Here is a 27,612-nt window from a genome sequence, read left to right as displayed (position 1 = left end):
AGAACATTCCATCCTGTCCTGTTTTGTCAATGGTAACAGCCTCTGTGAGTGAGATTAATACTACTGTATAATGAACTGTCTTAAGTGCCCAGACATTTAAATGCCACCTATACCCATTACAGGTCAGGTGCTACCAAGTTTGCTTTGAAAGTGTTTACACATTTTTAACGAACTAATTGATGTTTGGTGTTACATTATTGGTGGGGGTTTTTTTCTTCTTTTTTTTTTCTCCCTTTTATATTTTTCCTTTTCTTTAAAAAAAAAAAAAAAAATTTAAATAGTGTACCCTTGGTCATTTTGTCCAAGTTGTCCGAGTGTACATCGAGTGTTGTTCATATTCCGTTGCATGTTTGGTTGCATGGTGTGCTCTGCATAAACTCCAAGTGAAAAAAACTAGCTTTATTTCTCAGTTTCGGAATAGCTATCGACCCTGTTGACATATTGGCTGTAACCCTAAGTGTTTACGCTGGAGTACTTGTACAGGTGCTCCAGAGACCTCGTGTGCAGCCTGTTACAGTATTAACTCTTTGAGCACACGACGCAACTTGGATTTGCTTCCCTGTCTGCCCTCCTCCTGTCTGCTCTGCAGTCCCTGTCCAACAATGCGTCCTTGTGTCTTTTTGGTTCCTTCCCAATGTCTGAAAGCTCTCATACTGGACACCAGCAGAATATTACAGCTTTTGATTTGACCTGTTTTTTTCTTTTTTTAATGATTTTAAACTAATTTGAAAACTTACTTTGGCCTACACTGGAGGTTCTGTGTTCTTTTTTCATTCTGTCAGTGTGTGATGTGCATCAGCAAACAGAGCTCTATAAGTGTAGTGTTTGAATGCCGAGGTGAGTAACGGGGGTCCGTGTTGAAGACCAGACCAGACCCCCTGCCCTTGCCCAGCCCATAGGCTTGCTCTAAATCTGCACTCCGCACCCAATGAGACATTTCACACATTTGATGGGAAAAAGGTGTCCTGTGTGTGCGTGTTTGTTTTTTTGTTTTTTTTTCTTAATTACGTGAATGGTTTTTGCAAAATTAAAATATTTTACATATGCTTTTGTTTGCAGTATTTATCCCTGCTTTGGTGGACGTGTGTATGTGTGGAGGTGTGACTTTTGGGTTTGTTCATATCCATTCTCCCGTCTCATGTCTGCACCCTGGTGGACGGAGGCAGAAATGCAGATCATAAGGGGAAGTCACCCTACTTTTCTACGTTCGTCTCTGCTGGGTTCAAGCTCATCTGTGTAGAGCGGCTAACTCCTAATCCCTCCCCAAATTCCTGTTAAATGCCTTATGCAAGCACCGTCAAGAAATCATGAGCGGAGTTCTGTCAGCTGTCTAGTTTCAAGTTAAGGTGGCGGTTCTCTGTTAGGACGCCATGGGAAAGCTCGCTTCACTCCCAGTGAACTCCAGCACGAAACACACATGAAGGCATCAGGCTTTCCAGCTGTTTTATGGGGGTCCAGACACTCACAGTAACATTGTTGAACAGCTAGGAATCAAAACTCGAGAACCTTGTGATCGGTTGAGACCCCTGTTCCGATTGGAGTGAATCCAGTTCGTTTGGACACAGTACTGTCGACGTGACCCTGCTGCTCACAGTGGTTCTGATATTTGATTTTGACCTGTTGTGTGTAAATCTGCTGGTGGTCTGTAAAACTCCAGGGCTCTGGTACTTGCGCTACTCTGCACAGTGCCCCTGTCTGCACATAACAGTCCTGTAATGGCAAATGTGTGCCTGGAAACGATACTTGCAGGGTTAGTGGTGCACAGAATTAAAAGTCCCATTATGCTACCGAACGGTTATTTGCCGTTGATCTGGCCTGTGGTTCTGACTGAAAAATGTTAATTTTCGGCCCCTTCTGGCTGCGTTTCTGTGTGCCCTCCCCTTGCTGAGTGTGTGCTTTGCTGTCTCTTTGTGTTGTCCCCTCTGTCTCTGTTCACTCCACGCACACCCGCGCCCATGCAGGGTGACATCACCGCTACCGTCTGTCCTCGCTGGCCGTCACGTCTGCATGTCTAACCTCCTTCATCTTTTTTCCTCTATAACACCTTTTGCTTTCTTTCTCATCTCTCTCTCGCTTTGCTGTCTCATTTCTCTCCTGGCTCTGTCTCTTACGCTCTCTCTCTGTCTCGTGTTCTCTCTCTTGCTGTCTCGCATGCTCGCTCTCTCTCTCTTGCTCTCGCTCGCGCTCTCTCTCTTTCTCTCTCTCTCTCTCTCTCTCCCTGGCCGCAGCACTCGGGAGAGCCTTGCCTCGAACACCTCCAGCAATGTGGACAATAACCGCCGGCAGAACCTGGCGCTGAGTCCAGGGCACCTGGGCACCAAGCGGCCCCCTCCGCCCTACCAGCCGCCCACCTTCCGGACCGTCCCTGAGCCAACCGCCGCCCGGCCGGAGAAGCAGGCCTCCATCACCAGCGTGTAGCGGAGGCATCCGGCGCTGAGACGGGCTGAGCGCAGAGAGACCCGAGCTAACCCAAACGAACATCTTGAAAAAAAGCCCGCTGTGTGTCAAGACTTACTGTAGGTACCTTCGTAACGAACGCAGCTAAAGCGTTTATAGCGTCGTATTGACTGACATCAGCTGTGGTATGAAACTAGTGTCGATCCGAGGAACCGCTCTAGGTGTCCTGACGAACCCAGCGCCTCCACAACGGGTCTCCTTTCGCCGACGGGTCGTCGCTGCGTTTCGGACCGGTTCTCTCCACTCAGGGCAGTCCTAGTTACACACGTGCTGTCCCACACATGCCTGCTCATGAAGATGCGATCCAGTTCAGATGTCATCGATGATCCTTTCAAATCACTCATGGGGGCCTTCAGTAGGGGGCCAGTCCCTCCGCAACCCTGCTGGTCGAACAGATCTGAACTCTTCCATCCTTGTCGGGGGTTTTAGCTGACCTATGACCTCTTGGCAGCTGTTGGCCTACTCCAAACCTCCGTACAGGGCTGTGCGGTCGTAGCCAGGGACAGTTGTCCATCGTATGAAAAAAGAATGTGTCACAGTGTGTTTACAGTTTGTCATTTTTATACAGGCCCTTTCAATAGCCATCACTTCACAATTAAAGACCCCTCCTAATGTATAGACCGCGTCATGTTTGATGCAACAGGTGCTATTATTCTCTTAACGGACTGTTCTCACAGAGAAAAGGATGTTCCCAGTCATTTTTTTCGATTTTTTTTTTCTTTTTTTTTTTTTAACCAGGTGCTTTCAAATACTGGACAAGATGACAGAAAATACACACCACTACCTCCACGATTTGTACAATGGTCAAAGGTGACATGAGTGTTTTTTTTTTTTTTTCTAAGTCAGTCAAACACACTGTTATCAGCTTGTGAATGTGCTGCAGAGTGCTCTGTTGGAGGGGGTGGGGGGTTCTCCACCCTGTCCCTCCACCATGTCAGAGTGCTAGCAATCTTTCTCCTGTTCTCACAGCGATAAGTGACCAGTGAATTTCGGAAAGTATTGTGGCTGTGGACTCACACGGGACATCTGAATTAGGCTTGCGTAGCTGCATTTCTCATCAAACAAATCATTTATTAATCCAAATCCCTGGAAGGCTGAAGTATAATAAATCAGTGTTTTGCAACCCCTTTATAAACCATCTGAGATCACATAGGTTTTCTACTTCGGGAAATGTTCGTCGTCCCCTCTTTGTCCGAGCGCGTACACCCCGTATCTCCGCAGTGCATTCTGCTTCCTAAAACACCTACAGGAGGACGATAACGAACGACTTTGGGCGGTGAAGTAGAGATTTGCAGCGAGGGCTGCCTTCATTTGAAATGTTTGCACTAAAAGCCTGATCTGTAATGGCTGTAAACAAAACAAGACAAAACGACAAACGAGAATCATCCAGAAGGATGTTGTTTATATTGAACATATTTCATACGAAATGCGGATAGTCCATAAAATGTCTTCCCTTATCATGATGGGTTTCTTATAGTTCTCAATGACACTGTTCCTCATTGTGACATTATGTCAATCTGTAAGAAATGTTTATCTGTCATACTGAGTATAATAACTTAACAGAGGGATTTTTTTTGTAAAGTCTGTAATATTTAAAAGTCCCTACTTGTGTAGTCGTGGCGTTAAATGTTCAGTGTATATGATTTCCCCTTGGGGATCGTGTAACTTTTTAAGACAATAAAATGACATGACACGTTTGAGTATATAGCGTGATCTGTATTTGTACTAACGACATACTAACTGTTCCTTGACATGCAGTGTGCATGTGCAGCCGGGTTTTCCAAACGCGTCGTTAGTTACAGTTAACCGTGCAGCTAGTATGTACGCACCCGCGCTCTCGTTCAAGACGATGGTTCACATTACGATGATTTTGAAAAACGGGGCCCTGATCAAGGCCATTTGTGATCATGACATTGTATTGACTTAAACGCTACGTCATTTGTGAAGGATAGCCTATCTGGTCTCCTACCTCGTGGGGGTTTGTGAAGTTAGAGGGGCGACGTTTCGGGCATTTACGTTTCCTGAGATCATAGCTAAACATGTTACATTTAAATTAAAAGTAAACGTTTATACAATGTGGCTACTTAAAAAGAATTTACAATCTTGAAAACATTTGATTCATATCATGACCAGAGCAACAGTCTGATATTCTCTGAATTGCTAAGGTGAATATCTTGCCCTCTGTTGCCACAAGAGTACGCTCTTCTCTCGAGTACGAGCATTGTGTCAGTGTTTCACTTACACACAAACGCGTCGTGCGTTGTTTTTAAAAAAAGTTCTTTCTGCTAAATTACAACTTTCTTTTTTTCCTACCACATTTATACAAATCTACATATCCTGTTTTCATTTTCTAAGTAACTCCCTATGCACTTTTAATCCAAAGGTATAATCTATGTATAGTAATAAATATGTATAATAACGCGTGTATATGGATGGGCTGAAATAATCCCGTAAACTCCAAAGACTCTGAGAGTAGATAACTTCATTCACAGCTGTCCGTGGTCCTAGTCACTGGAAGTGTGTACAAAGGTCACGGCGGGCGAGCGTGAGTGTTACTGAAGGTCAGGAAGCGGGCCAATGATTTCACTCGCGCCGATCGGCTACTTCCTCTAGCGCGTGTGATTGGGCGAAATAACCGGTCTCGGACAACACGACTTTGTGACCATGACCCAGACAACTGCATGGTCTGCAAAGGTATTACCGGTTTCACAGGTCAGTGTAATAATGTTTAAAGTCAGTTTGAACTTTTTTTCCTGGGTTTGTTTAGTCTCTGTGAGACCGCGAGTATTTTTTTCCCGCGTGGCGGCGAAAAGCGATTGAGTATCGTTTGCAACGTATTTAACCATATGTAAAAAAAAACAAAAAAAAAACCCTAAAGCGCATGATCCAGCTATAGCGTTATAGAGGGAGGTTGATTAACCGATTTTAATTTCGGGAAATGTGCAAAAGTATTGGCTACCTAGTTACACCTAAACTGCAAACTACAGAATGCAGTACTGATGAAACTACCGTAGTATTGGTCAGCTGCAGTCTTTGCTTTCAAAGTGTTGTGCGTGGCTACGCTAGCTAACTACAGATGCATGGCATGTGTGAAACATTTCGTTTGGGTGCATGTATCTCCCGGTTCTGTATTTGCTTAATATACTGCATATATATATATATATATATATATATATATATATATATATATATATATATATGACTAAATGTTACGAGCAAAGTATATTTTGCGCCTTTTCTATAGGGAATCAGAAAAGTTGCTCCCGGCTCGAGTAACGGTAGCGGTGTTTTAATGGACTCGGTATTTCCTTTGTTGTTCGTTGGAGCGTTTCTAGTGGTGCTATTGGGATAATTGTTGCACTGTGTTGAAGGGATAGAGAGAAAGTCAGAGCGCGCAATTGGATCCCTTACCCCAGGGCGCCACGGATGGAATCTAGGCGCCGCTCCACAGGCTTAAATGTGGACAATAAGCTTTCATTCATACGCGAATGCACGTGCGGTCACCTACTCATTGTGTTCACCTTCACCGCAGATCTCAATTACCGCTCGAGAATAAAAAATATATATATCATTTTTATCTTTGTTAATATGCGGTTTCTTGGTAACCTATTTTAGTGCTTTATTATCTGCGGTATTACAGGTGTATACTTTTGTAACCACAGTCCAAGGAAATATCTTTGTAAAGTCTAAAGAGAGGTTCACCCGTTATTACTCAGTGTTTTTCTAGTTCACTTGCCTTTTACCTTTCTTAGTCTGCATGGAATGAGGTGAAAGGTTATCAGGGGAGGGTGTGCGTGTGTGTGTGTGTGTGTGTGTGTGTGTGTGTGAGAGAGAGAGAGAGAGAGAGAGAAAGAGGTAAAGCTTGAGAAAATGAAATATATGTCTCCCTCAGACATTCAATAATCAATAAAATTGATTTGTTGCATGATGATTTCACCAAAAATACTGGGGATAGTTTGTAAACTGATTCCCATTTACTCTGCATTATCACATTTATGTCCAACACATTTGTTTGCCTACTAACATGTCTAGTGACAGTTTTAGCCCTGGTGCTGCGGTCCTTGCAAGGCATACAGGTCCTTTAGAATACACTTCCGTGCTCTGGTCCACCCGGTCTGTGTGGGCATCACAAAGAGGACATTTTCACTGCCCACGAGCCTGTGGTGACTCAGGGTACATGTTGTAGGCTCATCTTTGTTAGGAGAACTTTGTTTATACACCACGTGAGAAATATGACTTAACATATCCAGATTTTTGTCTAAAAACAGAACCCCCCCCCCCCCAAAAAAAAAGTTTGTGTTGCTGATTCATGCTGTTCAGCACATTCAGCATTGTGACGAGCTTTAGATGAGATCATTGGTCCTGTGAATAAATAAATAAAAATGTGTGGATTTGTAAGTGTCACTGCACAGTCTCAGTGCAGCAGCCCTGTTTGGGTAGCATGTATTTATGTAAAGTGGGCAACTGGAAACAGTTGGCTACCTTACAGAAGGTTTGAGTGATGCGTAACACGTTCTGTGAAATTAAGCACTGCAGCCCAGCACAACTAGATCAACCTCTTTCTGGAACCTGTAAAAGTAAACGGATTTGCTGTACACACAGTGTGCATCAGAGTCTGAGTAGTTGTCCACACTTTCATAATGTGGCTCTCTTCAGTCGATTCATTTGGGTTTAGTGTTTCGTGTGTGTGTGCCGAGGGCCCACGTGACTCAGCCTTCACAGGAATCCGAGATGTGGCACTGAGGAATGCGCTTCATAAACATTCCTGTTAAATGAAGGGGTTTGGAGTCAGTGGAGGGGCAGTGAAGGAAACTCCTGCCTGGGGGATCACTCCAGAACCAAGATGACACCATGTTTTATGGCCTGCTGTAGAGAATAGGGCTGTTTTTAAACCTAAAGGACTGAGACTCACCTGTTTAGTGTGACTCTGTTGTCCTGAGGACTGGTTTTCCCATCTCGCGCACAAAGCTAAAACCTAGGAAATGGTCTTACAAAACACTGGGTTCTCAGTGATGTCGTTAGCTGACAGAAATGACTTGTTCAGGCTGATTGCAGGCTTTTGCTTTCATGTCTAGTCTGCTGTACAACAGCTCTGTTGCTTAAGACAGCAGTATCTCTGGTGGGTGACCATAAGGAGAAACCACTCCAGTTAAAAAAAGAATACTGGACATTGTGACAACAGGCAGAGTCTGTAGTTGCAAGGAATCTGCTCTGAACATTGAGCGTCTGGGCAAGAATTGACCGCACACAGAGCACAAGTGCAGATTTTCATGTTAAAGTAATTTCTTTTACAAATGCTGCTCAGGAGCAAGAGGACTACAGGTAGATATAACACTTCACCTTAATGTGCCTTTTAGGACCCAGTCATGCATGACTGCATGAGTAATTGTGTTTCTGTGTGTGTGTGCGTGTGCAACTCCGTGAGTGGTGCCATGTGCCTGAAGTAGCAGCTGGACTGTTTGTCCACGTCATCGTGTTTTCCATTTGGTGCATCACTGGTTTTAAATAGCTGGCCCAGCCTGGGCGTTCTGCCTGCTTGAAGGGCGGAAGGGCGTTCTGCCTGGTTGACCAGCCCACATTGGGTGAGCAGCTTTGGGCCCTACCATTGGTCTGGGCTCCCTGACAGACCAAGTTTAGAGCTCCTGGCCCTGGTCAGGTTACCTTTGCCCTGGAAAACCTGAAGGAGCATGTGATTACATGCATGTGCCCACCGCTGCAGTGTCGGACCACCGTGCGAGTGTAATTAAAAGAGGAAGTCAACAAGAAGGTAAAAGAGCCTCTGCGTGTTTGATGCAATCAGAGTGAGGGAGACTGAGGCTGAGACTAAGCAATCAACAGCCTAATATCTTGTCAGGACCTCTTGTAGGGTTGCATGTTAATCATGGACCCTTTCAGTCACATCCTTTCAGCTCTCTCTTCCAAGAGGTTGGCTGACATGACACATTTATAGGCAGGTTGTCCAATAAGCAGCAAGCAGGGGCTGGCCTGAGTTTGACCTTCGGATTGGCCGCGTTCCCCGCTGCTGTGCATAAACCCAGTGTGCTCAGTGCTGGCCCATGTTAGTTATTGCTACCTGTCCAAGCACAGGCTACTGAAGTCCATATTCCAGTCATCTCCCAGAGCAGTGACTGTTTTTGGATGTGCCCAGGTCCAGGTGAACAGTATGTGCTTGTTTGTGTGTGTGTGTGTTGATGTTGGAATGTGTCCAGGATGTAGGTGGTACTAATATCCCTACAGGTAGGGGTGTGTGTGTGTGTTGAAGGGTGGGGGCTGTTCTGTTTTGGCAGCAGTGTATGGGTCACATTGAGCTCAAGACAGACACTGCAGTTCAGAGCTGTTAGCTAGAGCAGATCACTTTAGGAACAGTGTGCCTGTAAACGCCTCTTATAGCCTTTGGTTTGGTTCAGAACTGCACATATGTTTATGGTACTTTTCTTTTCTGCACACACACTGGCCTGAAAGGATGTACACACTGTGTGTAGTTTTTCTTGTGTTGGGGCATTGGATTAAAATCCAATGGCAAGGAATTTTATTTTAGTTTTCAAACACAGTTGCTCAGAAAATATTTTCTTTGTTTCTGATGTTAAAATAATCTGTAATTTGTCAGACAGGCTTCACTTTGCTTTATTTTGTTGAGGGTTTTTTTTTGTATTTAAATACTAGCGAACACAGACTCCATTCGCAGGTAACAGTACAACTAGGGTAAAGGTGAACGTGAATGGTCAGCGTGCCCTGATGGAGTTACGGTCAACCTGATCAACTGGGTTATGTCAGCAAACACACTTCCAACGGACACGCACAGTGGCTGTTACACAGCGCTCGTGGGAAGTCTTCCTCAACGTCTTCCTCGAGTCAGTTTCCATTTGTTTTCCATTCTTTGATCATTCTTTTAAATTGTAGCCATTTTAGCACGCTGGTGTTCATCAACCGTGGTGTTCAATCGTCTTGTTATTTCTGACTTTATCACTGTTTGGAGCACACAGACCAGCCAGACTACACGGATCAGATGTCATCCATGCGCCACAGGCAGATGTAAACATCTGAGTACTGTAAAGGTGTTTGCTCTCTACGCTGGTTAAAAAAATGAAGCCCAAGTCTAGACCGAAGAAAGACTTTTCAGTGAAGAATCTTTATGTATAAAATCATTAAATACAGGCAAGCTAAAGTAATGTCTGTAAAATAGGTCATATGTGATAGTTAGACGTATGTTCCCAACTGTAATTAAAGTTATTTATTAAAGGGTAGATGAGGCATGTCTCACTGAACTGGTGCTGAAAGTACTTTTTTTTTCAGATACATGTAACACTAAGTACTAGCAAGCATGTTGACATCCAGCTTCTCTTGAAGTCCAAGAGCAGTTTAAAATTCATTCTACGTGTATGTAGAATGTAGAATATGATTTTTCAAGTTAAATTTAGTTACATTTCAATATTTTATAGAAAAATGTACTGATTATATAGAATTATAATTATATACTACACAGATCATGAATACAAATATTTAAAAAATTGCAAAGTAACATGATCTTGAACAAACAAACAACACAAGTTTACTAAACAATGCAGTTGAGCTGTAAACAAATAAAAATCTTGACCTCCCTGATTATAAACACTGTTACAGCACCTCAAAAGGTAGAAGGGAAGATGGGTAACTTGTATTTTACTTTTGGTGCATGTTTTCAAACTTCCATACCTTTCAGATTTGATTTTCTTTTTGCTCATAATTATGAATGCAGTTGTACAGCTGCAGTGACGTCATAAGGAAACTCAAAGCCCTTCCCCCTGAAATTCAGCGTGCCGCCTTTTAGCTCGGGTTCGCGAGGCTGTCAAAATCTTTACACGCCTGAGCCATTGTTTCATATCACAGGTAAAGAGAAAACATCAGCACACCATTGGATTTGGGATGGATTTAGATAACATTGCAGCACTACTGATAAGACCCTCAGGCACATGATCCAAGTGCGCTCAACCTTGGGCATGTGGGAGGGCAGAGTCACACAGCACTCCAGTTAGGACACAGTGCTGTTCAGAGTAGAGGTCACCTGTTTAGCGTCTTTTTTAGACTCTTTCATGCCATTTTTTCATCGTTACTGTGTTAATAGTATAACGCATCCATCTGTACATAAAATAACATCTCCAGTCTTTACTCTGGCCACCATCCACGCATTGCTGTGCCAGTATGCCAGTTTACACTATTTATTAACAAAATCTATTGTGCTTTAAAATTGAACCCTGTTGCACTCCCTTTCCACTTACAGATCTATTAGCAGGCAGACATGCAGGCGCAGGAGCTGTTGAAGCAGCTACGGTTGCCTGAGCTGGCCGATGTCAGGCAGTACTTCCGCAGCCTGTCCGCCAGCACGCTGATGGGCATGGGGGCCTTTGCAGCCTTTACCACCTACCTGTATGCCACGCGTCCCAAAGCCCTCAAACCACCCTGCGACTTGAGCATGCAGTCCGTGGAGATACCCGTAAGTCCATTCTATATTGGATTAGGCCTGGCCGGAATGTCGGAAGTTCAACGGGGAGAAATGTCTGCTTTAATTCTCATTTTTAGGGTGGGGAGCTGGCACGTAGCTCAGTGCTGCTGGACCCAGAAACGCTTCTGTCGTTTTATTATGAGGATGCTAAGACAGTGTATGAATGCTTCATTAGAGGCATGAGGGTGTCCGGTAAGCACTTTGAGTTTGATTTCATGAATTTGAATTTGATTTATTTGATGCATAAAAGTTTCTAAAGCATTTAGAAGCTGGAACCCTAGCTGCTGTTGGGTCATTTTTGAAAATAGAGTTTTGCCATATATTTGTTCAGAAAGCAAGTATAGTGTTTATAAAATATCTACAACAACTTGAGTTTATGTTTATTCATAAATGTGGATCTTGTTGTTATTTCTCTTAGGCGATGGGCCTTGTTTAGGGTCAAGAAAGCCAAAACAGCCTTATGAGTGGCTGTCCTACTCAGAGGTAGGCGTGCTTGGGAAGGGTCTGCTTCACTTGAGTTCTTAACACTTTTATGCTGTTTCTCTCTTTCTATAGACCCTGGCCAAGAGCTTCATTAGTTTAAGCTCCAAGTTCTTTATCTGCTACCAGGAAATGTGATGAAAGTCTTTTTGAATGTATTGTCAGCTAACAACTGTTGTCCTCCACCTTAATGCAACCCAGGGGTCTGTAACCTGAAGTCTGTTTCATTATTGTTCCGTCTGACACTAGGTTTTGCAAGTAGACATGACCCTACTGGTTTGTGCTGTACTGGTTTGGGTGTTATGGTCTTTTTAATGCTGGTCTTCCTCACATAGGAATTAGTGGGTTGTTTAGTTTAATTGTGGATCATTGTGTAACATTTCTGGAGTGTTTAGTGTGGTATCTGTCACTGGGTCCGTCCCCTCAGGTCCTGGAGAGAGCAGAGAACCTGGGCTCAGCGCTGCTGCTCAGGGGCCACTCCAGAACCTGTGAGCAGTACGTTGGGATCTTCTCTCAGAACAGACCAGAGGTGAGGCGCACGTCGTGAAACCTGGAGCAGTTAAACGGTAGTGGCTTATTAAGTGTGAAGGTGTCAGGCCCAGCATACAGCATGGAGCCTCATGTTCCAGTCACTGACCCTAGTGGGAGATTCCTTAGTACACGTGGTTACTAAACCCAGAGCGATGCCCCATTATGTTATCTGAGAGCATTACATTTTGCATGATTTCCTTGTACTCCTGCAGCATACGAGTAGCTTCACGCTAAGCGAGGTTTAGCTTTTGAGGCTGTTGTTAATAGTGCTATTTTTCTGCAGTGGACCATCTCAGAGCTGGCATGCCACACATATTCGCTCGTACCAGTGCCCCTGTATGACACACTGGGCACCGATGCTATCCGCTTCATCATTGACCAGAGTATGTATTTATTTCCCGTGAAGTCCTCGTAAGAGTTTTGCTTGTCCTAGCCGGCGGCCGTGTGATGAACGTTTCCGTGTGCGTTCCAGCCTGCGTCTCCACGGTGGTGTGCGACGTGCCGGCGAAGGCGCGCCTGCTGCTGGACAGTGTCTCGGGCAGGCAGCACTCACTGCGCCTTCTCATGCTGATGGAGGCGTTCGACTCGGAGCTGGCAGTGCGAGGTCAGCAGTGCGGCGTGCAGCTTGTCAGCCTGGCCGAGGCCGAGGTGAGTGGAGGCACGTGCTTGGCTCCTGCGTCATTTTAGGGGCAAGAAATGACCAAACATGTCAGAACTGGTGTTCTGAACATGGGGGTTTATCTTCTCTCATCCACTATGAGTCATGTATTCAGGGGGTTTGCATGGTGTGTGTGGGTGTGTTGGTGGGTGGGTGGATGTGTGTGATAAGATCATCACTCCACAAGCAGCTCTCTGTGGTCTTACGCTGCAGCTCTAATTTGTCTGCCCCACAGATTGTGCATAAAGTTTTGACTTCCCTTCTTGTTCTCGTTCTCACATTCACACGTGTGTACCCACATACACACACACACATGCAAACATGCAAAGTTCACGACAAAACACTAAATGCAGAAACACACGGACCGCACCGCAGTCTCCTCTGCTCTCGTATGGTCGAGGTTTCGGGGCGTGTAACAGTGTGTGTCTCTTGTCCAGGCTCAGGGGAGGACCTGCAGACAGCCCCCTTCGGTGAGTTTCCCCATCTCTTGTTGCTGTTTCCAGCATTCGTGATTGTGTGTGATTGTTTTTGCATGCCTCTCCGTGTGTCTCCTTTCTGGATGAGGCCTAACGTTTGCTTGCATCTCCTTTTGCCCCGGAGCCTCCTGGATCTGAGGATTTAGCGCTTATTTGCTATACCAGCGGAACCACAGGTATGTAGTACGTCGGCGTGTGTGTGCGTATGTTTGTGTGTGTGTGTTGGTACATGAAAGTGTTGGTAGGATCTGTTTGTCAAGATATGTGTGCTAATATTTGCATGTAAATGTGAATTCTGTTCACTGTATTTTATGTTTTATCTGTACAATGATAAGCTATCACTTTCTCTCCCCCTTCTCTTTCTCTCTCTCTCTCTCTCTCTCTCTCTCTCTCTCTCTCTTTTTTTTTCTCTCTCTCTCTCTCTGTCACTCAGGAAACCCAAAGGGTGCCATGCTCACCCACAGAAACATTTTGTCCAATATTTCTGCTTTTGTTAAGATCACAGAGGTGAGTGTAGACAGAGTTGTGGTCTCCTTGGCAGCTGCCTCTCACTGTGAATTTGGCGCCATGCAGATTTGTTTACTTGATCAGTTCCTGCTAGTGCTACAGCAATATGAGTGAGTGAGAGAGAGAGAGAGAGAGAGCTGCTGTGTACCAGTTCAGTAGTACATCTGAATGTACACTCATCAGGTACTTTATGTAAGTATGCAGGTAGATTCCCTAGTCCATCTGTTGCTATGCAGAATTAGTTAGCCCCCATCCAGCCCTCTGTCAGAGGTCAGTTTCTAACCACAGGTCTGCTGTTGGTTGGGTATTTTGGGATGGCAGACCACTCTTAACCCAGCAGTGACACTGTCATGTAAAATCCCCAACAACGCTGTTGTGTGTGTCTGATAAACTTCCAGCACAACACACACGCTACCATGCCACTACCACGTCTGGGTTATTGCTATGTTGTGAGTGGTTTATTATGCATATAAAGTGTCCAATCAGAAGTGGGCCTCTCAGAAGAAATGTTCCAGTGGGCACACAGGCTCGGTGGATCGTGCATGCCAATAGTTACCATCCAAAATGTTCCATATTAAAATCTACCTAGAACAATGACTAATAAATTGTCCAGAGAGTCCATGTACAGGGTAGGTATTTTAAATAAAGTGGTTAGGGGTGTGTTTTATACTGACCCGTGATTGTTTTAAACAGGGTGACCCTTTATGAGTAAACTTATGACCTAATATTTGAGACCATGTTTAGGTTTAAGCAGAATAGATCTTAAATCTGACCTGTATCAAATATGACGGAAAATTGTAACTGGAAAATTAAAGTAAGCTAATTTGTAACCACATGAATATGGTTAATAAATTGCACATATACGTTACTAATCCCTTGTTGGACCAAATGTTTATGATGGAATATAAAGATGTGTGTCAGTGTGAACTATGTCTTTACTCCTGAGTTGGACCAATTGGTTATGCTAGATTAAAAAGCAGTATGTCAGTACAAACACGTTATTTCTCTGTCCTTTGCTAATACCGTGTTAGAATCTAATGTTGTGTTGCGTATTCCTTGCCTTTGCTAATCCTGTGTTAGAATCTAATGTTGTGTTGCGTATTCCTTGCCTTTGCTAATCCTGTGTTAGAATCTAATGTTGTGTTGCGTATTCCTTGCCTTTGCTAATCCTGTGTTAGAATCTAATGTTGTGTTGCGTATTCCTTGCCTTTGCTAATCCTGTGTTAGAATCTAATGTTGTGTTGCGTATTCCTTGCCTTTGCTAATCCTGTGTTAGAATCTAATGTTGTGTTGCGTATTCCTTGCCTTTGCTAATCCTGTGTTAGAATCTAATGTTGTGTTGCGTATTCCTTGCCTTTGCTAATCCTGTGTTAGAATCTAAAATTGTGTTGCGTATTCCTTGGCTTTGCTAATCCTGTGTTAGAATCTAAAGTTGTGTTGCGTATTCCTTGGCTTTGCTAATCCTGTGTTAGAATCTAAAGTTGTGTTGCGTATTCCTTGGCTTTGCTAATCCTGTGTTAGAATCTAAAGTTGTGTTGTGTATTCCTTGGCTTTGCTAATCCTGTGTTAGAATCTAAAGTTGTGTTGTGTATTCCTTGGTTTTGCTAATCCTGTGTTAGAATCTAAAGTTGTGTTGTGTATTCCTTGGCTTTGCTAATCCCGTATCTGTCCTCTTCTTTTGCAGACTAGTTGTCCCCTCACCCACAGAGACACACATGTGTCTTACCTCCCTCTGGCACACATGTTTGAACAAGTGGTGCAGGTACAGACAAGACATCAGCTCGCCATCAGCCATTACGCCAAATAGCCAAAGGGAATCGCAAAAGAATGTTTGCTGGTTCTCTGTGAGAACTTACAGTGTAAGATTTTGCTTCCAGTTGCAGTTTTGGGGCTTTGCTGTGTTTTCTCACATCTGTGTCTTGCCCAGGGCCTGATTGTTATCCACGGGGCTCGAGTCGGCTTTTTCCAGGGAGACATCCGCATGCTGATGGATGACCTCACAGCTCTGAAGCCCACCGTGTTCCCAGTGGTGCCCCGTGTGCTCAACCGCATGTATGATAAGGTAAGCGCACTAGTGCCCTCTACAGACACAAAAAGACAGCCAGAACTACCTAACACTTGTTTCCAAAGGCTTAGTGTAGTTCAGGAACTGATATACACATATGAAATTGTGATGTCTGCAGTAGAAATGAATAACCGTGTGTGTGTGTGTGTGTGTGTGTGTGTGTGTCTGTGTGTGTGCATGCTTGCGCGCGCCAGATCTTTGGACAGGCCAACACTCCACTGAAGAGGTGGATTCTGGATTTTGCGTTCCGCAGGAAGGAGGCTGAGATGAGGAGTGGGCTTATGAGGAAGAACAGTCTGTGGGACAAACTCATCTTTAAGAAAGTCCAGGTGATCATCTCCCTCTCTGACAACCTACCCCTTCTGCCTCTCCCAGCGTGGTGGGATCTACATGATGTGCCTTCTTCTGAACTGTTGTTTTTGTACGTCCATCTCTAAAAAGCGATGTTTGTGCTGCCCCCTACAGGCCAGCGTTGGAGGTTGCGTGCGTCTGATGATGACTGGTGCTGCTCCAGTTTCTGAACATGTGCTTACCTTCCTGCGTGCGGCACTGGGCTGCCAGGTCAGCTTAACACATACACACGCACACACACACAGGCATGCTTATTACTCACACTAAGTAAAGTAAAAATTAGGGATCATTTTGATCATTTATTCTTTACATGAAGCATAACTTAAGAAATTAGAAACAGAACCACAGACAGGTGGGATTCTCTCAATTCTCCTTCAGGCTCATATTTGCACACTTATTTCCTCTCTTGATATTACTGTAATTATTCTGTTTCTGTTTACTTGTCAGCACATGCAGCCTAACACACTTCTCATTGCTGTTCAGTTTTATGAAGGTTTTGGACAAACTGAGTGCACAGCTGGGTGTACTGTTAGTTTGTCAGGAGACTGGACAGCAGGTAACACACACACACACACACACTCTCTCTCTGTCTGTCTCTCACTCTCATTTTTCGGCTCCTCATTGTCCTGTGTGATGTCGTACTGTAGGTCATGTGGGTCCTCCTTTGCCTTGTAACCACATCAAACTGGTGGATGTTGCTGAGATGAACTACCTGGCTGCTAACGGAGAGGGAGAGGTACTTGTCTGGGTGCTCTGAGTGTCTGCTGGAGTTAAACACTGCCTGGTTCACACATACACACAGTGGCTTCTTTGTTTGTTTGTTTCTTTCTTTCTTTCTACCTGTTTGACTCCAACTCTCGCTCTGTATGCTCTGTGACAGGTATGTGTGCAGGGGCCTAATGTGTTTAAGGGATACCTGAATGACCCAGAGAAGACAGTGGAAGCCATCGACCAGGATGGCTGGCTCCATACAGGAGACATTGGCAGGTGGCTGCCGGTGAGTGTGCTGCTGAAATAACTTCCGGGTGGACCCTGCTCAAAATGCAGAATGTGTATGTGAGCGAATGTTTCTGAGAGCGCGCGTGCGCATGTGTGTGTGTATCTACAACTCACCTGTACCGGAGTGTGTATGACCACCATAACCTTCACCTGGAGTGTAATGGAGGTTCCTTTTAGAGGAGTCCTGCTGTTTTTGGTATTCCCTCCAAAACCAGAACATCCACAGAGCGCCTGCTGAATACGCAGTAGTGTAGATGCACCTCTTCCGGGCTGATCGTAACACTGTGACGCTGACCTCTGACCCTCATAAACTGGTGCACGTGTTGTTGTCTGCTGTCAGAACGGCACGCTGAGGATTGTGGACCGCAAGAAGCACCTCTTTAAGCTGGCACAGGGAGAGTACATCGCCCCGGAGAAGATCGAGAATATCTACCTAATGAGTGAGGCTGTGGCCCAGGCCTTCGTGCACGGCGACAGCCTCCAGGTGGGACAGGAAGGCGCTCTCAAAGTTTTGATCTAACTATGTCGTTCAGAAGCCGTTCTGGTAACGATGAGTTAAAATCAGCTGAGGGTTAATCACATTCAGCCACACAGCAGGAAAATGTCCTCCAGTATCTTTGTTTTAGCCGTGTGGGAATTTCTGAGTGGTATTTTCTTCTCTTCTGCAGGCCTGCTTGGTGGCCATTATTGTGCCAGACCCTGACTTCCTCCCTGGATGGGCGAAAAAGAGAGGCTTTCATGGCTCCTACGAGAATCTCTGCAACAACCCGGTAGTGAAGGATTTCACACAAATGAGATTAAGATTAAGCATAGACTCAGATTAAGCCAGTGCTTACCAGCCCAGATGTGCAGGATCCTGGTTCCCAGCACACCTAAACAAAGCAATCAAACACTGAATACCAGATGCATATGGGGTTCAGGAGGAGAAAAGTGGGGTCTTTTCCCAACTCAGAGGCCTGGGTTTGGAAATACTGGACGAAGCAACTTTGTAGGGAATGTTCACTGAAAATCACTTTTAGGATGGAGATCCTTGAACCTGAATCCTGGAGAACTAGTTGGTCTTGGAAATGACTACGGCATTACTTTTTGTGTTTATTTGCAGGGAGTGAAAAATGCCATTTTGGAAAACATTGTTAAACTGGGCAAAGAAAGTGGACTGAAGTCATTTGAACAGGTGAGATTTATTGTGACAGAAATCGGGATATACATACGCATTACAATGCCAAGTAAAGTAGTTTTCATTTATTGAATTACCAGAGAACCTACCTTAGAGTGATTATACAGTGTTGTGAAAAAGTGTTTGCTCCCTTCCTGATATATTATTTTTTTGCATATTTGTCACACTTAAGTGTTTGAGATCATCAAACAAATTTAAATATTAGATAACACAAGTAAACACAAAATGCAGTTTTTAAATGAAGGTTTTTATTATTAAGGGAAAAAATCCAAACCTACAAGGCCCTGTGTGAAAAGGTGATTGCCCACTAAACCAAATAACTGGTTGGGCCACCCTTAGCAGCAACAACTGTAATCAAACGTTTGCATTAACTGGCAATGAGTCTTTTACAGCGCTGTGGAGGAATTTTAGCCCACTCATCTTTGCAGAATTATTGTAATTCAGCCACATTGGGAGGTTTTCGAGTATGAACCGCCTTTTTAAGGTCATGCCACAGCATCTCAATCAGATGCAGGTCAGGACTTTGACTAGGCCACTCCAAAGTCTTCATTTTGTTTTTCTTAAGCCATTCAGAGGTGGATTTGCTGTTGTGTTTTGGATCATTGTCCTACTTCAGAACCCAAGTGCGCATCAGCTTGAGGTCACAAACAGATGGCCGGACATTCTCCTTCAGGATTTTTTGGTAGACGGCAGAATTCATGGTTCCATTTACCACAGCAAGTCTTCCATGTCCTGAAGCAGCAAAACAGCCCCAGACCATCACACTGCCACCACCATATTTTACTGTTGGTATGATGTTCTTTTTCTGAAATGCTGTGTTACTTTTACGCCAGATGTAATGGGACATACACCTTCCAAAAAGTTAAACTTTTATCTCATCAGTCCACAGAGTATTTCCCTAAATTCTTGGGGATCATCAACATGTTTTCTGGCAAAACTGAGACAAGCCTTTATGTTCTTTTTGCTCAGCTTTATGCTTTGCTTTATGGTCTTTTTGCTCACTTTTTGCTCGTCTTGGAACTCTGCCATGCAGGCCATTTTTGCCCAGTCTCTTTCTTATGGTGGAGTCATGAACACTGACCTTAACTGAGGCAAGTGAGGCCTGCAGTTCTTTGGATGTTGTTGTGGGGTCTTTTGTGACCTCTTGGATGAGTCGCTGCTGCGCTCTTCGAGCAATCGTTTTTTTCACACAGGGCCATGTAGGATTTTTTTTTTTAGCTCAATAATAAAAACCTTCATTTAAAACTGCATTTTGTATTTACTTGTGTTACTTGTGTTATCTTAAATTGGTTTGATGATCTGAAACGTGTGACAAACATGCAAAAAAAATTAAAAAATAAAAAGATTATATATATATCAGGAAGGGGGCAAACACTTTTTCACACCACTGTAGAATGCTAAAATTGTTCCTAACTTTTTGTGTATAAAACCTGAGTACATAAATAAGTAAATAAAAATGTTTGCTAAAAATTGCACATAGTCAATAAGATTACTTGCCATTGTGGAATTGACTAGCTACTGTACAAAATTACACTGCTTTTAAGGGCTAAGACCCTTCTAATCGTCCGTGTTGTAGGTGAAGGACATTGCTCTGCACAAAGAAATGTTCTCCATCCAGAATGGCCTCCTCACACCGACCCTCAAAGCCAAGCGTGCTGTGCTCAGCAAACATTTCAGGAAACACATTGACCAGCTATATGCCTCCATTCAGATGTAAAACTGATCCTGTATCAGTTTTAAAGGAATAATCGTAGTATTGAATGGAGCCCAGGAGGAGCCAGCTGCCATCATGCCGACAAGCTGGTCTGAATCGGCTCCTGTGAGCTTCTCGTCACCGTTAGCTACGTTAGCACTTTGGGGTGAAGTATTCCTCAAAAGAGCCGTCCTCGACAAAGAACTCTGCCTGATCCACGCATGACGTCCACTGCCTTTCATATGTATATAGGAATGAGGGGAAAATTGGTTCAGGAAGCCTAACTCTGTTCTCACAGCTCCAGAACATACCTCATGGCTGACACGACACTTCACATGACCTTACTTTACTGCAACAGATGTCTAATGGAAGTACGTTCTCTCAAAGACCTGGTCTTACAAATGTACTCGGACTGGCCTTGAGGATTTAAAATTTTTCACTTTCAGAATATCTGTCAAAGAGGTTGCTTGGGTGCTAGATGGCGCCATTAAGGTTAACACACACCTTAAAGAGGCTCAGGCCTTCATAGGCAATTTTCTGCATGACTTGTCAGTAATATTCGGGTTGTGCAGATAGCATATTGACAAATATGGCCACTGACTATTGTAAGCCTTGTGTCATCTGTTGTAGCTACACTCAACTGTACTGTGACATTCTGGTACCCAGCAAACCATGGTTGTGGTGCCATTAAACATTTTGCTAAGTATTTGCAATATGTACCTATGTAGTGTTCATATAGTGTTCATAAAGTATTCCTAGAAACTGGTGATTTGTAATTTGCTGCTCTATTTCTAGAAGGATTTAGTTTGCATTCCCTAGGATAGACCCAGACACCATTTGATATATATGTATTTTTTTTGTTGCAATATACAAAGGCCAATACTGCATATTTATATAGTGTTATTATGTCTACATAGCATGTTGGTACAGTGTTGACATTGAATTTTAGGACTTTTGTGAGAACTCTGCTAAATGTTTTATATATGCCTGCTTTGAAGAGGCTTTTAACACATTGTTTTTAATTATGGGGCGTTGTAGAATCACTGTAGTTTATTTTGTTTGTTTGGGGTTTTGTTTTGTTTTGTTTTATTAATTTCTTTGAATATACTTAGTAGCCTAAAGCTATTTTATCTGATCACTCCAAGATGAGGTACATAAAAGTAAACCAAAATATATTGGGTACAGTAGTGATTTGTAAACACTATCTGTCTGACAGCAAAATCAGTGCTGTCATGTCTCTGGATTCTTTGTGTTAATTTTTTTTCAAACATGAGTATGCTTGTTAACATGAGGTAGTTACATCATATTATGGACATGTAGGGTTGTGTTGGGGGAGCTGTATTTGATGATGTCAAAGGGAAATATTAAAATGTTTTTGTAATCTGTTAGTTCAAGCCATTAATGAAATTTTCATGTAAAAGATATACATGACTTGAATTAAATGTGATTTTCTGTAAATGTGATTTACTAGTACTGTAACTGACTCATTGATTTTTTTTTTCTAACTTTTTTTTTTCAACTTTATCAAAATACCCTAAATTCCACAGAGATCAGCAACTTAGAAGGTGACATTCTTTCAGACTTGAATATTATTATATTGTACCTATACGTTTTATCTTTCTATAAAATAGACAGTTTGCTTGCTTTCCTGGTGCTTCGGCCTTTTATTTTGAAAAACACCCCTTTCCGAAGATCGTCCTAAAAAAATTGTCGCTTACTTCACCGTTATTGATTGGCCCCGCTTATGGCGACGTCCTTAGGCTCGAATACATACAATAGGCAGAATTGGGAAGATTCGGTATGTTGTAATGGTTTCGTTATTATTCTTTCGAGTTTGATATGAAATTCGTTGCTGGTGTAGATTGCCTCCGCATTTCGCTTGGTGGACTCAATATTTGAAAATCAGACTTAATGCCTGTTTAGCTGGCTACTTAGCCATCTTGTTAGCTAGCTTAGTAGCTACCTAGCATAGCTAACGATAGAAATGTAACTCCCACAGAAGTACGTTATCTAGAATAATATTTGCTAAAATTTAGCTAAACAGCTGTGTAGCTACGCAAAAAAAATCACTGTAAATTCAAGTAGCTAAGGGTTTTCGTTAAGAGGTAAATTAGCTAGCTAGCTAACCAATGTTGGCTGACTGATGTTTGGTTGACAACACCTCCGTAGAGTTAGCTTTTCGCGATGGAGTGTTAACCTAGCTAGATCTACAGAGGGATTCTTATGTGTCGTAAAGTAACGGTCAGTGATGTAAGCTAAGACCTGTATGTCTACACCCTCTCTGCACTAGTCACTGAGATGCGTTGCTAAACCATCCAACACCCCCAGGTTATGCTCCCAGAGTTTACCATGTAGTAAGCAGTAAGAAACCCCAAAACTTAGCCCTGCGAATCGAAGGTTATTTCTCTCCTGTCAGGTTCCTTTGTTTATCCTGAATTCTGGGCCTTGGTTTGAGGGACGGTGGTTAAACTGAACACATTTGCATTATTTTAAGCAGTTATATGTATGTATATGTTGGCTTAAGCTCCCATTATGAAATTTCATATGTAGTTGTGCTCATATGAAACTCATGAAATTTCATTAGAGTTTCTTAAATATAGAGACTTTCTTATACTTGACTAAATGTGTGATATTTTCAGGCTATATTTTAAATGCTCTGTACCATGTTAGGCAGGTCTGTGCTTGCCTGTGAAGTATCTGGTAGTTCATAGATTTGACTTTACATTTCTGCTTTCTGCAGGACTTTCCTATTCTCTGTCAAACATGTCTGGGAGAGAACCCTTACATCCGCATGGTGAGTGTGTTCTGACCAGCAGCCTAATATATATAGAGAATATAATGGGGTCTAACAAAAATGGAGTTGTTTTACTCATAAACACAATTTCACCTGGTACAGATTAATCGTTTCTGTATTCCTTTCTTTTCCTAGACAAAAGAGAAGTATGGCAAAGAATGCAAGGTGAGTATAGATTGTAAGATGGGGGTTGTCTTTGAAAAATTTGTATTTGAGTTGCTTTATAAGGCAGGCAACAGGCTCCAGTGGCTTTTAAATTATATATATATATATATATATATATCTATATATATATATTATATATATATATATATATGTATATAAAAAATAGATGATGTTCTTTAGGGAACATTTTCTGTGTGACTAATAACGTGGGATCTCTCCCCAGATCTGCGCACGGCCATTCACAGTGTTCCGCTGGTGCCCAGGGGTCCGCATGCGCTTTAAGAAGACTGAGGTGTGTCAGACATGCAGCAAGATGAAGAATGTGTGTCAGACCTGCCTGCTGGATCTGGAGTACGGTGCGTTTCTTGACTGCTCGGTGGTTTTGTTTTTTGTTTTTTTTCTGGTCCTCGTTTAGGTGCTGTATGTTGACTTTCAGGACAGTGTGGCAGTCACTAAATATGCAGTTTCTGTTATTTTAAGTTAATGCAGTGGTTTGTGTATCTAATATTTCACTGTGGAGTTGAATCTGAGTAGTTCAGTGTAGCATGGACTGGAAGTTGATTGGGTCAATGTAGAGTTGATTCGAAGCTGATTGGTTCACTGTGCAGTGGACTCGAAGCTGATTGGTTCACTGTGCAGTGGCGAGGGAAAACAACTTGTTCTTTGCACCCAAAAAACTCTCTTCACGAGAGTTTTGTGCTCTAACATTTGTCTTGTATTTTCAGCAATATCTGCTGAAGTAAGTAAGTAAGTAAGTAAGTAAGTAAGCTTTGTTTGAAAACACTTGTGTCTGACTTCCAAGAGTCCAAGGAATGATTCCTTTATGGTGGTGATGCAAATTCAGTGATCTGCCACATGTAGAGTGTATGATTCATGCAGATCCCTTCTTCTCTGCTTCAATTCCCAGGTCTTCCCATCCAGGTGAGGGATACTGGGCTGTCGATCAAGGACGATGTGCCAAAATCGGACGTGAACAAGGAATATTACACACAGAACATGGAGAGAGAGGTTAGTGGTGGTTTCTGTGCTTGGGAAATTTGCCACACTGCTCCTGGTCATGCTACGAATTCACAAAACACAAGATTCAGAAAACAGTAACCAGATGTTCACACTTCTCGTCATGTTTATTTATGTTGTATGTTTATCTGATGATTTCAACCGACTCCATCTGGCTGTCAGTCTGTTGTATATTTAACCTCTGATCTTTTTTGGTAGAATTCTGTGTGCACTTGACACCAAAGGGTATTTTAAATACCCAGGTTGTTTGGGAATCCGGCTGCTGTGAGCCAAAATGATCATAATGTAGTTTGGTTGCTTCTTGGCACATTTTGTGCTGGAGCACAATGGTTAGTGATTAACTCACATAGAACATGTAGTACAAGGCTAATCTCCCTAAGGCCTCACCTGAACAGCCCCTGGTTACCACTGTCTCAGATCCAGAACTCGGATGGCACACGGCCCGTGGGTTTGCTGGGCAAAGCCCCCAGCTCCAGTGACATGTTACTGAAACTGGCACGCACCACGCCCTACTACAAGAGGAACCGCCCCCACATCTGTTCCTTCTGGGTGAAAGGCGAGTGTAAGCGAGGGGAGGAGTGTCCTTACAGGTGAGTGGGGAAGGTACTCGACTAGTAATCAGAAGGTTGCCTGTTCAAGTCCCACCTATGTTGCAGATTTGCCACAGTTGGGCCCCTGAACAAGACCCTTAACCCTCAGTTACTCAGGTTGTACTCAGTCATAATTGTAAGTCACTTTGGATAAAAGTTTTTAGCTAAATGCTTCCCGTTAACTTGGAGAACATGTCATATCACTGAACAGTTTCCTGGCTGAAAGAGGGAGTCGGTAACTAAAGGAAAAGACACAGGCATCATCGTTAATGAATCCTGATGGTTTGGCATTTCTTTCTCTCTTGAATTACTTTCTTTGCAGTATCACGTAGGAAATAAACTTCCTATCAGGACTGTATTTTTGGCGTTGGTTTGACAGCAGACCCTAACGTTAAGTGCTGGATTGGTTTTTCCCACCTAATATGATTCCTCTTGTTATGCACAGTTAAATTGTGGCTACCTTGCTGTGTTTGATTTATTTAAAGGAAGAATCTTGCATTTGATTTATTTAAAGGAAGAGTCATGAAGTTTGTCAACAGAGACAGTGCATTTCTGGAGTGGTGATGTAATGCCTACAGTGTAACACACGGTGGCGATGTTGAATAAAAGAAAGAACAGTTAGTGTGCTGCTGTTTGCTTGGTTTTCATAACACACCCTGAAGCGCCTCAGTGAGACTGATGGCAATAAAGCAAATGAGAACATTGTGAAAAGTCATTTAAATATTTCCTTCATTTAGCACCAGTAGGGGTGCCATGTGAAATAATAGTTTCATCTTTAAATATAATTTAACAGCCACTTTTAATAAATAGATGGTTCTTCAGAAATTGCTGGTGACCATACGACTCATTACTCTTGCTCATGTGTTTCTGGACTGATTTTAGTGTTGCTAGCTGGCACAGTGACAAATACTCATTGAGGCAGATGTGGTGATGTTTGAGAAAAGTAGATCGTAGCAGGTCAGATGCTCCCTTATTAAAGTTTAGCAGGTATTCTCCTTACTCTAGAAGTAAAAGGCCAAGTACTCTTTAACCCTACCACTGAGCTTCAGCCAAACCTGTCATATTACGCATAGTGAGCAGAGCGTCTTGCGTTAAACCCAGTGACACAAGATACTGCCGGCAAATATCCCAGATCCTACGATTACGTGGCCTAGATGACTTAGAGTTGGGGGGTGGGGGGGGTGGATGGGGACTAGGCTGATGTCATGTTGCTTATATCTTTTAATTTCCCATCAGGCACGAGAAGCCCACTGACCCTGACGATCCCCTGGCGGATCAGAACATTAAAGACCGTTACTATGGCATCAACGACCCGGTGGCAGACAAGCTGCTGAAGAGGGCGTCTGCCATGCCCAGGCTGGACCCGCCTGAAGACAAGACCATCACCACCCTCTATATAGGGGGTTTAGGAGAGAACGTTACAGACTCAGAGCTCAGGTGCTAAGAGATGGACCAAGAATAATAAGAATACTTACTGTGCCACTGTCACAGAAGGGGTGTGTGTGAATACAAGGCTAGGTTTGTTTTACACGTCTAACACGCATGCCAAGTTAAGTGGTGGAGTTCCTCTTAGAGGACTGTTAACAGCAGTGCAGGTGCGTGCTTGTTGGAGCTGTGGCGGAGGTGACCTTACACTGTCCCCGTTTGCTTCCTGTGTGCCTGCAGGAACCATTTCTACCAGTTTGGGGAGATTCGCACCATCACGCTGGTGCAGAGGCAGCAGTGTGCGTTTATTCAGTTTGCCACGCGGCCGGCGGCTGAGCTTGCCGCAGAGAAGTCCTTCAACAAGCTCATCGTCAACGGGCGCCGCCTCACTGTCAAGTGGGGCCGCTCGCAAGCCGCCAAGGGCAAAGAGCCCAAGGACGGCTACAGCGAGATGGGCACGAGGTTGGAGCCTGTTCCTGGCCTGCCTGCAGGTGTGTGTGTGTGTGCATATGTGTGTTCCTACATGTGTAGGTGGGTATGTGCATGTGGACATTATGGGCGTGTCTATAGCCTAATATGATAATTCTCTTTCTTTATGTGCACGTGTGTGCATGGCAGCTCTGCCCCCACCGCCAGTTTTGGAGGAGGAGTCTACAGCTAACTACTTTAACCTGGACCCCAGCAGTTCCCCTGCAGTGCTGAATCTGAGCCTGCCACCTCCGCCCGGCCTCCCCAACCCCCCACCCCCAGGTACACGTACACACACACACACACACACACACACACACACACACACACACTGCACTTACTGACTGCATTAATTTGTGTGATTGAAATTGGGCATTACTTAATTCAACAGAACTCCATTTGCCAGCGTAGTTTAAAGTGTTTAATTGCTGCATTAATCAACTATAACTTCAGTGATTTTACTGAGTGCTTCAGTCAGCTGGGTCTGTAGCGGTGTGTCTGTATCTGTGTCTGTCTCTCTGTATCTGAAGTCATTTGTGTGCATGTCTGATTGCAGGGTTTGGCCCACCAATGTTCCATCCCATGGGCCCCCCTCCTCCGCCCCCTATGGGCTTGAGGCCCCCGGGCCACATCCACTACCCATCCCAGGACCCCCAGAGAATGGGCGCTCATGCTGCCACTCGCCATGGAGACTAGAAGCTCCGCCTACCTTGCCTTCTGAGCCAGCGGGCTGTGAGATGGGCATGGTCATTCAGATTGCACCAACTAAGACTGTGTGACTAAGTGATCACTGAGGAAAGGCCAGTAACGTCTAGAGGTGGAATATGAGCAGCGTTACGTCAGAACAGTGTTTACAAGACTTAATAGTTAATTCATATTATTGATTCCTAATTATTCTTGTTGACACCTTCATGCAAGTATAATTATGATCAATGTCTCTTCAGGATCAGGCATATAAATAAACACTTAGTCAAATACTAATCAACTGTTCAGTTTCTTTTAAGAAAAAAGTGAGCTTTTGATACGATCAATATTTTTTTCTTTCTTTCTTTTTTTAAGTCTGTAGATATCCTTACTGCCATTTAGTGTTGTCCAGTCTAAAGCATTTTCAGTGTTTTCCAGTAACAAAAAAAGTTTTCTTATGGTTAAACTACACATGCACTGGTAACCCTGACATTCAAACATTGTTCCCCTTCATGAAAATTCGGACTGCGCACCCATCCGTTTGAGCCGCATGACACTGACCCGTCCCACCCCTGGCACGGTACGTTTTTTTGGTA

General features: G+C 43.6%; 3 protein-coding genes across 10 annotated transcripts in view; all 3 read left to right on the top strand.

Moving 5' to 3' along the window:
- Nucleotides 1–4,160, top strand: part of stox2b (storkhead box 2b) — a 45,729-nt gene extending 41,569 nt beyond the window's left edge. For 4 of the 6 annotated variants that reach the window (XM_027017100.2, XM_027017103.2, XM_027017104.2 and 1 more), the window contains exon 4: nucleotides 2,229–4,160. In XM_027017100.2, the coding sequence (XP_026872901.2) occupies nucleotides 2,229–2,418 (190 nt within the window). In that variant the 3' untranslated portion in view covers nucleotides 2,419–4,160. Of the gene's footprint in view, nucleotides 1–281; nucleotides 2,052–2,228 lie in introns of those variants that run through there. The other 2 variants (XM_027017101.2, XM_027017102.2) reach the window with 2 other exon arrangements.
- A 903-nt stretch (nucleotides 4,161–5,063) lies between these two features.
- acsl1b (acyl-CoA synthetase long chain family member 1b) lies at nucleotides 5,064–21,336 on the top strand. Of its 3 annotated transcripts, none has more exons than XM_035522488.1 (21): nucleotides 5,064–5,169; nucleotides 10,715–10,927; nucleotides 11,014–11,128; nucleotides 11,355–11,419; nucleotides 11,844–11,945; nucleotides 12,231–12,330; nucleotides 12,420–12,595; nucleotides 13,043–13,075; nucleotides 13,206–13,257; nucleotides 13,515–13,588; nucleotides 15,273–15,350; nucleotides 15,516–15,650; nucleotides 15,848–15,982; nucleotides 16,119–16,214; nucleotides 16,488–16,560; nucleotides 16,652–16,740; nucleotides 16,885–17,001; nucleotides 17,344–17,487; nucleotides 17,672–17,773; nucleotides 18,106–18,177; nucleotides 19,757–21,336. In XM_035522488.1, the coding sequence occupies exons 2-21, from the start codon at nucleotides 10,733–10,735 to the stop codon at nucleotides 19,895–19,897; spliced, it is 2,094 nt and encodes a 697-aa protein (XP_035378381.1). In that variant the 5' UTR covers nucleotides 5,064–5,169; nucleotides 10,715–10,732; the 3' UTR covers nucleotides 19,898–21,336. The 3 variants fall into 3 exon arrangements, with proteins under 3 accessions (XP_035378381.1, XP_026872884.2, XP_035378382.1); XM_035522489.1 differs by lacking the exon at nucleotides 5,064–5,169 and adding an exon at nucleotides 8,528–8,611; XM_027017083.2 differs by lacking the exons at nucleotides 13,206–13,257; nucleotides 13,515–13,588.
- Nucleotides 21,337–21,582: 246 nt separating this feature from the next.
- LOC113581737 (pre-mRNA-splicing factor RBM22-like) lies at nucleotides 21,583–27,313 on the top strand. The gene is made up of 10 exons (XM_027017091.2): nucleotides 21,583–21,671; nucleotides 22,614–22,667; nucleotides 22,803–22,832; nucleotides 23,056–23,188; nucleotides 23,740–23,840; nucleotides 24,267–24,439; nucleotides 25,676–25,876; nucleotides 26,105–26,355; nucleotides 26,483–26,614; nucleotides 26,889–27,313. Exons 1-10 carry the CDS (start codon nucleotides 21,618–21,620, stop codon nucleotides 27,026–27,028), a joined length of 1,269 nt encoding a protein of 422 aa, XP_026872892.1. The 5' UTR covers nucleotides 21,583–21,617; the 3' UTR covers nucleotides 27,029–27,313.
- The last annotated feature ends 299 nt before the right edge of the window (nucleotides 27,314–27,612 follow it).

This window comes from Electrophorus electricus, chromosome 2 (assembly GCF_013358815.1).
Source record: "Electrophorus electricus isolate fEleEle1 chromosome 2, fEleEle1.pri, whole genome shotgun sequence".
NCBI classification, from domain to species: Eukaryota; Metazoa; Chordata; class Actinopteri; order Gymnotiformes; family Gymnotidae; genus Electrophorus; species Electrophorus electricus.
This window is presented reverse-complemented; position numbering and strand designations above follow the sequence as displayed.